Source organism: Lindgomyces ingoldianus, assembly GCF_010093535.1.
Source record: "Lindgomyces ingoldianus strain ATCC 200398 unplaced genomic scaffold BDR25scaffold_11, whole genome shotgun sequence".
NCBI classification, from domain to species: Eukaryota; Fungi; Ascomycota; class Dothideomycetes; order Pleosporales; family Lindgomycetaceae; genus Lindgomyces; species Lindgomyces ingoldianus.
Genome location: NW_022985172.1, coordinates 661,159 through 674,771, shown reverse-complemented (window position 1 = coordinate 674,771; position 13,613 = coordinate 661,159). Strand labels below are relative to the sequence as shown.

Here is a 13,613-nt window from a genome sequence, read left to right as displayed (position 1 = left end):
AGGTATACGATTAGCGTGTCTAGGGAGGGAGTCTAGGATCGAGAGATAGGCGATGTTCTCTGAGAATGCGTGCTCTAGCCTCAGGTTCCGTGGTGAGTTGATTGAATTGGCGGTGATAGTAATCAGCACTGGATAGCTTCCACTTGATTCATTAGGTGCTTGGGCAAAATTCGAAGAAGAGACCATGTATTCTAATTTTGCTCCGCGGTAGGTGATCTAGCACCAATAGGGCGAGGCTTTTCTTTGGTACTGAGCCTTGAATGACGCTTCCTCTAAACTCGCGTTCGTTTTGTGAGTTTCTCCCGTCTATCACCATTCTGAGTCTCCTTGGCAAATTATTAATCACTAGTCTCATTTTTATACTGTTTGATCGTCAACAAAAACCTGTTCATGATCTCCTTCAAAATTCCCGTTGCCAAGCGGTTGCACGACTCTGCCCGCCGTTGGGAGGAGCTACGGTGTACAGAGATATAAGCCGCCTCTTCTACTGCGTCCTTTCTCTTCTTCTTCATACCTACGGTATCTGGTAGGTAACCTGCCAGGTTGTACCCCCATTAACATCTCGCTGACCTTATACGTGCTAAGTCAGGATTTAGTTTTCATCACTACGGCAAGGCTGAATCCTCTCTCCCTTACTGCGACCACCTCTGTCATCTCAGCTGCTTCCGCATTTGTGTGCAAGATCCCTATTTCCATCCAGAAACTTCGCCCAATTCCGGTACGAGCGCTAGACCAGACGACAACGACGACGAAATCAGTCGGTGGCCGCCATGCGGCACGATTGGCTAGGACTCGCCAACCCCTTCCAGCCTCCCGGTTTGCAACTAGTCCTCCCAAGACCCTACCAGTTATGAACGCCACTCTGGAGAAGAAGAGGACAACGACAAGGGTCGTTCCCACCAATATCTCAAATGTACCGAAGTCGGTTCCTGTCAAGAATGGGGCTAGAATGAGCCGACCCCTCGCCACGGATATGAAGTGCGCAGTTAAGAAGGTACGACCCTTTGCTTCTGTCGGTGAGAAGAGCACCATTGAAAAGGCTAGATCCTTCGCCGCCATCTCAGAGAAAAGGGCATTGGCGAAGAAGACTGTGCATAAGTCAGCGACTGTTAGATTCCAACTAGTGGACCGTCGATTTCTGTCACTGTTCGAAAATCGAGGAGCTCAAAACCTCAATCAGGTATGCCGACTTCCCTTCAATGAACTGGCTTATTAGTTGCTGACACTATTCGTAGGCAAGGTCGCTGTCCAAGGAACCGGTGAGAAGCGGAAGATCTCTCAAGTTCCTATCCCAGCTGGTAGGCTCTATCATTCCGTGGTTGATGCTCGTTGTATACAGTCGTTCCGAGACCCTGGATGGACTTGGATTCTAGCATCCCTATCCTGTGCTACATCATCCAGGCCCGCGCTGGCCCATTCTCCCCTTCCTTCCTTCCTTCAATCTGAGGGAGGAACCCCCGACTCTGTGGGGCACGTGTTCACGTCTCAGAAGCAAGTCAAGCGAGCCGTTAAGGTTGAGGAGCCGAGTCCCATTTACAAGTTCGTGTAGAACCATGGTGAGTCAGTGAATTTGACGTCGTCTATCCCCGACGAGTTTTACCATTTCCCGGTATCGCAAGTCCCAGCGAGGTTCGATAACGGCCCCATGTTCCGGATCATCAACGACAGCAAGACTGGACGACCTGCGTACCAGACATTGTCACCCGTGTTCGTCGACCGCTTTAGAGCTTTCAGGGCCTGGTGGGGCGTAACTGGCATCTGAATACAGAGGCCTTCTACGGACGCGATGATCTTTTCCTAAGCGTGGAACTTCCTAGATATACCTCCATCATGGAGAGTAATATCCACATCCGTGACGAGTACGGCATTGTTCGCGGTGCCTTTGAGTCACGTCTTCCCTAGCTCCCGGTGCCAGTCGAAGAGGTCGAACTGCGGTACACATTTCTGCATGATTTGTTCTCACCACCCGTGGTTGAGGGTTTCATGAACGACTGGTACGAAGAGGGGTGGCAGTCGTCAACGTCGAGGATTTCTCCAACATCCTCGCTAACGAATGCTTGCTTCCAAGGCACGACGCGACCATCTCACTGCACTACGACAAGCCTCTTCTTTTAGAATTGTCTCGCAAGACTTGCTCGAAGTCTTGCTGTCGGCAAGGTAGGTTGCGAGCCGAGATAATAGATATTGGTATCTGGAACGGGGATATGCATTTCCTTTAATAGGGCACGATTACAGAAATGTTTCTAGTAATCTTGACTATGTTGAGCATATAAAATGCATGCTGCAGGTGTGCATCCAAAATGGCAATCACGGGGGCTGAGTCCATATTCGATCTCATCGGCATTAAAAAATCGCATATGCCTCGGATGTCATCGCATTTGGTATAGTCGAAAGAAGGTAACCCAAATTATCCATAAATGGCGTTTCATCCAAATGCCTTGCCATTGGAAAAGAGGCATGTACGAGAACGCGTAAAGAGTGTCAACTCCTTGCACAGAATGATTATAAGTGGAATTTTAGATAATAGTAATTAGATCTATATTTATAAAGGTGCCGGAAGAATCCATCCTCCTGTTCGTCACTGAAGTATATTAATATATCACGTGATTTCCAGGACTTCGCAGAATGCTTTCTAAAAAATTGCGGTATTGTTTGCCTGCCGAGCCTGCGGCTATTGAAGGCACAATCGGGACAGAATCTATCCATATCGCTTCGGGCATTTTCCTCCTTCATAAGCATATTTGGTGAATAACGCGAATTACGGCGACATCACACATTCACCGCTTCGTGATGTAGGTGCACAGGCCACAGCAAGCAACAGCAACTTACCTCCGACTGACTTCTTATCCCTTTCCTGAATTCCACTTCGTCATACTATCTAACACCAATCCTCAATTCTCCAACTCTACCTATGTGTACCCTTGCATATGCTTTATATTGAACATTCCACAACCATGCCGAAACGCAGTCACGGCGATGGCGACGACGCCTTACTGTGAGCCGATTCGAACAAGATCAAGATATACATCGGCTCTGCTGTTCCTGCCGCTCCTACCCCAACAGCGTCTGCCAAGGATAAGATCTTCACCTTACCATTCCACAATATCCCAGCTCCACCTCCAGAGTTGAAAGTTATTCAGAGCCCACAAAACGAGATGGAACCTATGATACTCCTCCAGCGCAAACAAGAAGCAGAAAGCACCGTGAAGGCTGCCGAGGGTCAACAAGACGCCCCCGAGACGAACAAGGCCGCTGAGATGAAGTTGAAGAACATCACAATGCATGACCCTATCGACCTTCAACATGACATCCTTGGTACGGACAAGGCCACTCAGATGATCCCGGAAAGCAGCACTCTGCATGATCCTATCAACGATGTAGTCCCCGCTCATGATGAAGACTCAATGGTTGAGACACGTGTACAGGTACCGCAAAAAGAAGTACAGGTGAGTGATGGCGGCCCCAGTGAGTCCAAAGCTTAGGATTCTAAGAAAGACACGAAGGCAAAAATATCGGAAGAGGCTGTAGGAGAAGACTTGATTGCAACGACGAGGCACGACTCCTCCGAGGAAGTTGCCGATTCTGGTGTGGCTAAAGTATCCCCCGTCAAAGAACGAAAGAGTGAAAGGAACGTTGAAGAGAAGACCTCCACACACAAGGACAGCCAGGGGGTTACAAAAATATCCTACGCCCAGAAGGCTAATATCTCTCTCGATATCTCGAATTCCGATCGTGAACTTAAGGCGGACACGAACTCTACCAAAGAAGAAATGCAGACGAGTTCTTCCGCGCTCCCCCTCTCCGAAGGAGCCACTACTCCTGAAATGACCACAGGAGGGAGTTCTGTCGTTGTGACGGGGCGCAATCCTTTCACTCCTAGCACGAATATCATTCCAGTCTCGGACACTACGATGATGAGCTATGAAGAATGTTGTAACATGGCTGGACACGATATCACTGAAGCACCGACAGAAGAGAAGCCCATATTTTTAGAGCAAGGCATTCCACATACCGCTGCTAGAAATATCGCACCAATCCTAAGCTACACAATAGCGGTTAAGAACAATCCCACAATGGTTAAAGACGAGAGAGCTTATCTACCCGAGGTTCTCTACCAACATAGCTGGTTCCTAACAGCACCACTCAATAATGAGAAAGACTGGGAAGATTACTGTGGCGGCATTAACTCCGCTTTGGGTGTACATTCAATTGGTCGGTTTGGTGTTGACATTGCCCCGGATCATTTTGTCGGCCATCTCCCACGGGGTCGCATAGTCGAACCAAAGCCCACTCTTTCGAAATATCAGTCTTCTGGTTTCCAAACACTGTGTCCTAATGACAAAATCGAGGGTATCAAGCTCGCCAAGGCCAAATCGTCGATGATGGTTGGCGCCCGTCGAAGTGATGCGAAGAATTCCGGTCTAGTACTTCGCGTCCAATCCGATGACAACAAGATTGTGCATTCAATGCAGTTTCCACCTGATCTGAGAGGCATCAACAAGCTTCCTTTTATCGGCGCGAACCGGTCGCCGGCTGCGCCTGGATATGCACCCATATCAGCAGATAGAGGTTGCGATGTCATACTTCCTAATATCATTCTTGACAACCCGGACATTGTCTCGAGGGTCGCACCACGACCACTAGCATCTTCACAGCCAGTTGCCTGTACGGGAGAAGGAGATCCTGCAGAACCTTCTCTCTATCTTCTCGATAAAAAAAGGAAACGTCAGCAATCGCTCTCACTATCCTCGTCACCGCCAGCCCCCACATTTATAAACCATACGCACACAAAACCACCCACGAGAACTCCAGAATCCGAAGGTTCTAGGAATAATCTACCATTCCAAGCCACACCAGAATCCAAGCCCACTCACGATTCGCCCGGGGGGCCGCCAGTGGTGCGCGAGAAGAAGCCGCGCGCAGACTTCAGCGCCCTCAAAGGTATCATCTCAGGGAACGGCCGAAGCCTGGTCGGAAAAGTCACCGTCCGAGCTACAAACACCGAGCAAGTTGAGGCCCAAAAATAGACGTTATATCTCACCTCCTCAGCGCTAGGCACAGAATGATGAGCGGAGCGAGAGATTCCTGATAAGTAAAATTGATATGAGCTTGGAAAAGTTGGTTTGGGATGCGGGAGAGGATAGGAAGAAGAGGGTTAGAAGGTAGTTTGGCAGCTAATACAGACGTAATGAAATCATAAGATGTGGTAGTAGGCTCGCTTCAAGTAGAGAGTAGGGAGAACGGAACACCTAAATTATTTCAGGAGATAAATAAATGTAGAAGTATAAAGCTGAAACATTCTGTTTAAATTTTGTTGTTGACTATGTGATTCTTACCTCATCTTCATAAATTTTTGAGCAGACTGAGACTTCACTCTTCACTGGGTAAGTGTTCTCGAAGAAACCTTTCTCAAGGATGCTTGTTAGAATCCTGCTACAGTCGAAACAGAGGTGATTTTACGTCAGAATTCGGAGTAATGGTTTATGGTACAGGTAAGTATCCGAAATTTACCGCCCTGCATATATATTGCATCCCTGGATCACCCCGTGTCACAGGTGCTGAGGATTTAACATCAAGCATCTCTTGTCTTCACCAAAATTGACCCTACGAGCTTGCTGTAGCACAGGTCGCCTGTGAATCCGATTTTCTTGGAGAGGATACTAGCGTAGCCTTAGATCCTCTATCAAGACCGAAAATTCGAGCGGCTTCATCATGACTCAGCTTGGAACGACGTATCCTGCCACTGAAATAAGAAATGAGAGCGGCTAGTGAGTAATTTCGGTGTCTAAGGTGGCCACTACCTCTGGTTGTGATATTCATGATAAACAATTCATTCTTGAGAATGTAACCTACGCGAAGATCAAATCAAATCCTATCCATGTGCAAAAGAGGCTCGAGCGAGGATATACGAGCGAAGTTGCAATTGTGCTACATACACTATGCATTAGAGCGCTGAATAGCTGGGGTGGAGAGATCGCCAGGAGAATGGCTTGAATTGTCTTGAGCACACTCATCCGGTGTAAAGAAATGTCCGTAATTATCGGTGTTCAAGGAGGCGACGTGGCACCATATCTCACGATAAAAGGCTAGCATCGAGACATCCACTGGCCATGACTACGCACATTGATTCAACTGTAGGGCGGCTTAAGCCACATCCTCCGCTAGAAGTTGGAGTTGGAGTTAGAGTTTCGCCAAGTGCCAGCGGCAACCTTGAAGCGTAATTAGATCGTGATAAAGAAAGACATTCTCGATGTCGATTAGTAAGTTTTTGCAGTTATAGAGCTCGCAGGATCTCGGCCGAGCTCCCACCACCTGCTCGTACCCATTAACCGCTGCTTGCCCAGCTCGCCCCTTTGTATATACATCTCCCCCTGGGTACACTCCTTGACCAATCAACTCAGTTCCTCATAGCTTTGGTGCTCTTGATAGCCTCACAGTAAGCCTTCCCTTCCTAGCAGGTCCTCAAGGGTCATGAGAGCAGCGATGGGTCCCAGAACTATATGATCGAGAAGTCCTAGGCCTTCGGCCAGCAATACATTGTCACATCTCTCCGGGTCGCCCAGCAGATTAAAAATCTTTCCAAAGACAGGATCAAGGACATTAGTATGGATATCCAGAAGCTAGATGGTTTTCACAATCTAATCTAGTCTGCTTAGCATGTTCAGATATTTCACCGATCTCGCGTCAATCATCGCTCAAATCAGTTAGATAGTGGCTATTGCATCCATTTCTGCTGCCTCTGCCGCTGCCAGTGGCGACCACGAGACCATGGACGAGGTTACTAAGAAGGATAATAAGATGTATGATATACAGTAAATGTTCGAAGCCATGAACCGCTCAATTACAAAGCTAGAAGAGGGGTCAGGTGACTTTCTTAATACACTTTTAAGACATGGGAGAGCCCTGCCTGCCCGAGTGTAACCAGGCTAACGAAATGGCTTGAAGAGACCCTTCTAGAGGACGTTGCCCCCCACTTGAAACAGCGGTCTCCTTCAAAATGGGCTATACGATGCTCCTCAACACCACGAATAACGTCCTCGACGCCCTCTCAACATCCTCGTTCTCGCTTGGAGGAAGGCGGAATAGAGCAATGAAGGAAAGACCTCCAGGGCTTTTTACCGACAATTTTAAACATCCAAATCTATCTGAAGTGCACGGTCCTGAATCATGAGGCGTACAGGTACGCAGAGGATCTGCGCTACCTACTCAAACCAGAAGAGTAGACCTACCCAGGGCTACTGCAGATGCGTTCGACGCTTTCTATCGGATTCTGGTAGCTGAAGGCTATGCCGATCTAAAATGGAAAGCTGAGAAGGTCTGAAGGACGATGCACAGTCGCGACAACGTGTGAAGGGAAGAGAGTGAAAGGGTGAAAGGGTAAATCTGAAGCCGTACGGAAGAATCATGTCATTTCCCTCCTCTCAACCACCTAAAATTTAGAGAGAGATCCTACATCGGTGAAACTATCCTAACGGACCGTATTGCTTACAACAAGACGACGGCTGAAAAATCGAAAAGGAATTTAGGCACAAGTCCATTCTAACTCTCGTAACCCTCATAGAATCATCATCAGCACACATATAATACCCACAACTCCACCTCTCTTCCTCTTTGAATACACTTATCCAGTCACTTTTCCTCTTCTTTCTTTGCCTCCGTGCTGAAATTAATGCTAACACTATTTACACAATGCCGCTCATCCTTCGGGTTCCCGAACTTCTCTCCCTTAAAAATATGTCCGAGATGTCCGCCACAGTTATTGCACACAATCTCCGTCCGCTCCATGCCAAAGCTGCGGTCTGTATGCTGACCGACGGCTCCGGGGAACGCGTCCCAGAAGGCAGGCCACCCGCAACCCGAGTTGAACTTGTGGCTCGCTTTGTACAGAGGCGCCTCGCAGGCAGTACATTTGTAGATGCCAGCGTCAGGGTAGTGTTTGTCGTACTTGCCGGAGCCGGCCATTTCGGTGCCTTTTTGGCGGAGGATGCGGAATTGCTCTGGGGACATGGATGTCAGAACAGTTTGTTGGGATACCCTTGGGATGGTGGGAGGGAAATGTACCGGGACTCAAGACAGCTTGCCACTCGCCCTCGGTCTTCTGAACGGGAAAGTTCGTATCCGCCATATTTTTGGTACTGGAACCGAAAAGTGCTCCAAGGAAAGGGATGTTTGGCATAGACCGGAGGACAGTTGGGCGCTGAGGAGTTTGATAGAGAGTGCGGAAGACGACTTTTGGTGGGTTTTGGAGAGAAGTATTAGAGACAGTAAAGAGTGCTCGAATAAGGGTTGGAATGAATGAAATGCGCATGAAGGGAGGTATGAGGTATATGTATGTATTTCGAGGACAGGAAATTGGAATTGAGACGGTGGCTGTTTTGGTGATGAGGAATCAGTGAGGCGGGGCGTGGAGCTTGGGCCACCTGAGCTTCGGCTGTGGCGTCGTATTTGGAATTGCGTCATCATGAGTGTCATCGAACTTGCATCTTTTTGACCATCGCTGAAGTTCCGTCAGTGCAACTTGTCCTAAGTTTTTCGAGTAGGGGTGGCGCCCTGTACGGCTATAACCTCTCCAAATGATCAACTTCCCTGTCCTCAGTTCTACCATTTTCATCCACTGTGAAATCATCAGTGTACTGCGCCCCGATTCTTCGCTGCTGGGCTCAAACGAGATCGAAGGCCAAGGCTGAATTGGCAGTATCTGCATATCAACGTTCGGGAAGCTTCAGCCCGTTTTTACGAACTTCAACCCCACGCTCCTGTTTTAGTCCAGCCCACTCGGGCCTCAGAAGCCAGAGGTATTCATATCAATCCGATTCCAATAGTCCCGGATGGTGTGTCACGCCTGCACGGCCTGTCAATAGTCGGCGGAGTCGGCTACGAGTCGGGAGCCCACCACGACATTTTGGAGAGCTTCTGAACCACCGCAACAAACAGGTGTTCTACTTGAGCCTCACTGTGCAGCAATTTTGATAGATGGTCGGGTCCGGAGCTAGATTATGCCGCGAATCGAAGATTTCCTGCACGACGTGGGGGTGGGACTATGATTCAGAAGTCTTCTGCCTCCTCTCCTTTCCCCTCAAATTCAAATTTTCAACATACCGGATGAATTCGCCTTCGCTCTATCTATGGTCCTTGAAAATGTTGAGAGAAGCTTTGGGCTTGATACCGAGGACAATCTACAGCGTTTATTGTATAGGAGCACTACTACCTCCAAGGTAGCGTCTGCGCTCAGGCAACTCACTCCTCCCTGGCCCCCGAAATATCCAGAGACTCATCCTAACGGCGGTCCAACGGGAAATTTTGGGTGCGAATCTCCACGGTTTCTCGACCTAACTTATCCGCTCCAGCTCCTCCTAAATCCATCATCTTCCGCACTTTCTGATCACTATGCCACCCTGAATCATTACTGGGGGCCCGAATCCCCTGTTCCTCGCTCTTACCGTGAAGAAGTCTGAGTTATTCATACATGGGGGATACGGAATGTCGATCTACTTTCAAATTCCGTAACGCTGTTCAAGTTTGTCCGTCTCTTTGAACTACACATCTTTGGATTGGTTCACAATGCATCATTCAACTAGGCTATGGCAATAAAGAGAGTTGGCTCTATACAATGTCAATTCAATGAGATCTATCTATGCGCATGCTCGCAAACCAGGGCAACCAAGGGCTACCTTTGGTGTACTAGTCCAGAACGTGTTGCTCTTTTTGCGATCAAGCTCCCTATCCGACACCTTCTTAGACCGAGTTAAAGACATTTTTCCCCGTTTCTTTTAAGTTTCATCCCTAAGTGCATCGGAATAATCCATCCGGGTGCCGTGGCTGAGCTCCCATGAACGGATGCTCTCTCTATTGGTATTTAATCTTCGGCTTGGACCAAGCACTACGGAGCGCTCTGACCTCTCTGTGGAAAATGCTTGTGAAAATTCCCTTGGGGGGTCCCGATACCTCTTGGGAACAAGGGTCCGTTTACCCCTCATTCGCAAGAGACCCCAGGAGTCACTATTCAAAGATCTAGATACTAGAGGAAGCTTATAGACGTTTATTCCGAATTCCAACCCACCCGGCCCGACGAAGATAAATTCACAGCGTTTGAAGGCCTAACTGAATGTATGTTGAAAGCTTCTCCTTACTGCGAGTAGATCGCTAGGTTTTCAGTCATGACCTACCGATTGCGCCTCTTTGGCGAATTAAATTGGATAGAACACCTTAGCATTACCCTAAAAATATCACATACAGAGCCCTGCTACAGAGCTAGGCTGCTGCAGATGTTGCGATCGATACGTTCTGGTACCACCAAGGTATTGACGGTCCGGATAACTAGTCACCAATAACGCCACTGAGTTCCTACATCGGCGAACCTGTACCGCCCTCCAATCACTTCGTACCATCTAAATATGCCGAAATACTTCTAAGAGCTGTGTTATCGGATTGAACTTGCTGCGGCGACATGGAGGTGGACACAACCTTGGGTCCATTTTGACAGGAAGGAAGACTTATTTAGGCCCCGGGACGGAGTATTTCTCGTAGCTATACTGGGGGTAAGGAACTTGACTGTGTGCATGGAAGAGAGCAGATGAGGACGAGAATTCAGGCTTGCTAGAGCACCAAGGAGGATCGCATACTAGGACTTACGGAAAAGCAAAGTTCTTGAAAAGATGAACAAATTCCGGAGAGACAATATCGTGCTTGTATGACAGGCTTCCCTTTCTCGTTCAATTGCTACAGGAACGCACATTGTTGAGGTAGGTCATGCTGACTCAGCCCCCCTTCGGCATGCCTATTCTAGACATTAGCCAGTTTAGAGTCACTTTCCCCGACTTTTCATAGTTGCTATCGCTTTTTGATAGGTCTCGAATACTCTCGATGTCCCACTATACATCTTATATACGAAAACGCGTCGAGGCAGTCGTTCCTCTCATTATTCCAATCATCTCAACTCCGATTTGCTTCACGATGTCCGCCCTGGCCATTGTGGCGTTTTCCCCGCTAACCTCGCGCGGCTCGACCGGCTTCTCGCGCCCCAACATCTGCAGGTGAAGGCAAAGAAACCCGGTCAGGCAACTCTCAACACCAATGAGGATGGCCAAGGCATCGTGGCTATGCCTCTCTCTACCTGGTCTGCACGTCGCTCGAACTCCCCGGCTTGAGAACCTAGGTTTTGCGCTTTTCTCTGACGCCTGATAAGTCGCGTGCCCTTCCTCTCCGTACCCTCCAAGACTGCTTCTCTATCGTCTCTTCTCCTAACAGACTTCTATTTGCTGCTAGATCTAGCGGCTTTTTGCTTATCTATTTTCTTCTGATGAGCGCAAACCATGCGCCCGAGACCTATGTACCGAGGTCCCCCTCGACGTCATCAGACGACTCCGACGTCGCCTTATCGATAGGAAGTAGCAAGAAGACATCCCCGAGCCAGAGCTTCGAATTTACAGAGCAAGACCTCTTAATTAGAGAAAACAATGTCCCTGATTCAAGTAATGGTCGCAATCTCACATATTCGGGCCGAGATCGGCATGAACGGGAGCTCTTCATCACGACCAATGTACAAGCTGGCACGGCTTTACCACAGGTCGATGTCACAGAGCAAACCGAAGCCACTAAGGAGGAGCCGATATCATGGCGCTCGCTACCACGGAAAGACCAGCTCTTGATCTTGACCCTATCACGTCTTTCAGAGCCACTAACGCAGACCTCACTGGGAGCCTATCTTTTCTACCAGCTTCAGTCTTTTGATCCGAGTGCGCCGGATTCAACGATATCATTCCAAGCAGGTGTTGTTCAGGCTGCATTCCCTGCAGCACAGTTTCTTACTGCCATTCTTTGGGGCCGGTTTGCCGATTCCGAGTATGGCGGTCGCAAGAGAGTCATCTGGATTGGATTGCTAGGGACAATGCTCTCGGTCATTGGATTTGGATTCTCCCACAGCTTCCCCGTTGCTGTGTTATTCAGATGTATGGGTGGGATCTTGAATGGCAACATAGGAGTTATGAGGACAATGATCTCCGAGATCATCAAAGAGAAGAAATACCAGTCAAGAGCCTTCATCATTCTTCCAATGACGTTCAATATTGGAGTCATTATAGGGCCAATATTGGGTAGGATCGATGCTAGCGGCATCACCTAGTCACTGCTAACTTCAATTTAGGTGGTATATTAGCCGACCCTGTAGGAAGTTATCCAGGCATCTTCGGTCCAGGATCAGTTATTGGGGGCAAAAATGGCGTAGAGTGGATGAGGAAATGGCCCTACGCACTGCCGAACCTTATGAGCGCAATCTTCCTCTTAATATCCGTATGCGGTGTTCTCCTCTTTCTTGAAGAGACTAGCGAGATGGCGAAGCATAGGCCTGACTATGGCCTCCGCGTTGGACGATGGATACGACGACACATTTTGCGCCAGAACATCGCCGACGGGTATACTGTCCTCGCGGTAGATGAACCAGGGGATGTAGAGCTCCAGCAAACACCCGTCTCCGCATATCCAGAAACCCTGGGGATAGTCTCAGACAAACCACTGATCCGAAGGAAACTTCCCTTTCGCCGGATATGGACTCCAAATCTAATCATGACGCTATCTTCTCACGGCCTCCTCGCAATGCACGTTGGAACATTTAACTCCCTCTGGTTTATCTACCTCTCGGCACCACGATACGACCCCGTACACCCTCATCCCAAGAACTTCAAACCACATGGACTTATCCACTTCACAGGTGGCCTAGCCCTTCCACCTCCGCGAATAGGTCTTGCCCTCGCGATCCTAGGTTTCGTTGGTATCACGCTACAGTTATTTCTTTACCCGAAGCTTTCGCATAGACTGGGGACGGCGAAGAGTTACAGACTCTTCCTACTATTGTTCCCGATTACATACACGCTCGTTCCCTTCTTAAGCACCGTACCCACTTGGTCCAAACCCCCCGCTGGTGTCTCTGGTATCCTAATTTGGCTTTGCATTACCGTTGTTCTATTTCTGCAAGTTCTCGCCCGCACCTTCGCCCTCCCTTGCGCTACCATCCTTATCAACAACTGCTGTCCGCACCCTTCTGTCCTCGGAACTGTGCATGGCCTAGGACAGTCGGTAAGTAGTTTGACAAGAACTTTTGGGCCGATTCTAGGGGGTTATATATTTGGCAGGGGATTAGATATCGGAGTTGTGGGATTAGCGTGGTGGACGTTGGCCTGTGTAGCCGTGGTAGGAAGTGTTGCGGCGAGGTTTGTCAGAGATGGTGATGGGCATGAGATTCTTTTAGAAGGTGAGGTTAAAGGGGCTGATGGGGTTGTTAGGAGGGTGGATTGAGGAGAGATGTTTTTATGTTGGCGTGCAAGAATTTGGATCGTTTAGGGGGGCGACCCGTGAGGTTTAAGATTCTTTGTTACCAGAGTACAAGGGATAACGATTTTTTAGTTCTCGGGGTTTCTGGGGAGTTCAAGAGGGATACAGACTAAGCGAAGAGTGTTATCAAGGATGCATACAAATATTTTCGTCTCCTTTTTAGACTTAGATACTTAGCAATCTATAATACATATTTGTCGCGTATACTGAGAGCCTTGGCTGGGGCTCAGAGCCTGGGACTGGGGCTCGGAGCCTGGGACTGGGGGCTCAGAGCCTGGGACGCAGCT

The 13,613-nt window shown here is 48.7% G+C and overlaps 4 protein-coding genes across 4 annotated transcripts; 3 read left to right on the top strand and 1 right to left on the bottom strand.

Moving 5' to 3' along the window:
- Positions 1 to 184: 184 nt before the first annotated feature.
- On the top strand, positions 185 to 1,549 carry BDR25DRAFT_313002 (uncharacterized protein; the record flags this gene model as incomplete). Its single annotated transcript, XM_033691350.1, has 5 exons — positions 185 to 207; positions 350 to 526; positions 586 to 1,180; positions 1,236 to 1,298; positions 1,340 to 1,549. The coding sequence occupies 5 exons, from the start codon at positions 185 to 187 to the stop codon at positions 1,547 to 1,549; spliced, it is 1,068 nt and encodes a 355-aa protein (XP_033549319.1).
- Positions 1,550 to 2,976: 1,427 nt separating this feature from the next.
- BDR25DRAFT_313001 (uncharacterized protein) lies at positions 2,977 to 5,027 on the top strand (the record flags this gene model as incomplete). Its single annotated transcript, XM_033691349.1, has 3 exons — positions 2,977 to 2,995; positions 3,064 to 3,446; positions 3,504 to 5,027. 3 exons carry the CDS (start codon positions 2,977 to 2,979, stop codon positions 5,025 to 5,027), a joined length of 1,926 nt encoding a protein of 641 aa, XP_033549318.1.
- Positions 5,028 to 7,394: 2,367 nt separating this feature from the next.
- On the bottom strand, positions 7,395 to 8,365 carry BDR25DRAFT_258848 (SelR-domain-containing protein). The gene is made up of 2 exons (XM_033686556.1): positions 8,062 to 8,365; positions 7,395 to 7,997 (listed from the first exon to the last, which is right to left on the bottom strand). The coding sequence occupies exons 1-2, from the start codon at positions 8,306 to 8,308 to the stop codon at positions 7,630 to 7,632; spliced, it is 615 nt and encodes a 204-aa protein (XP_033549317.1). The 5' UTR covers positions 8,309 to 8,365; the 3' UTR covers positions 7,395 to 7,629.
- A 2,821-nt stretch (positions 8,366 to 11,186) lies between these two features.
- Positions 11,187 to 13,613, top strand: BDR25DRAFT_258843 (MFS general substrate transporter). Its single transcript, XM_033686555.1, has 2 exons — positions 11,187 to 12,092; positions 12,143 to 13,613. The coding sequence occupies exons 1-2, from the start codon at positions 11,300 to 11,302 to the stop codon at positions 13,288 to 13,290; spliced, it is 1,941 nt and encodes a 646-aa protein (XP_033549316.1). The 5' UTR covers positions 11,187 to 11,299; the 3' UTR covers positions 13,291 to 13,613.

What these genes read in the sequence shown, in the direction of transcription:
- BDR25DRAFT_258848 (XM_033686556.1), bottom strand. Translation starts at nt 8,308, where the DNA reads ATGCGCATTTCATTCATTCCAACCCTTATTCGAGCACTCTTTACTGTC. An exon ending in GCAAGCTGTCTTGAGTCCCG is followed by an intron (nt 7,998 to 8,061) that starts GTACATTTCCCT and finishes CCATGTCCCCAG; the next exon opens with AGCAATTCCGCATCCTCCGC.
- BDR25DRAFT_258843 (XM_033686555.1), top strand. Translation starts at nt 11,300, where the DNA reads ATGAGCGCAAACCATGCGCCCGAGACCTATGTACCGAGGTCCCCCTCG. An exon ending in CATTATAGGGCCAATATTGG is followed by an intron (nt 12,093 to 12,142) that starts GTAGGATCGATG and finishes ACTTCAATTTAG; the next exon opens with GTGGTATATTAGCCGACCCT.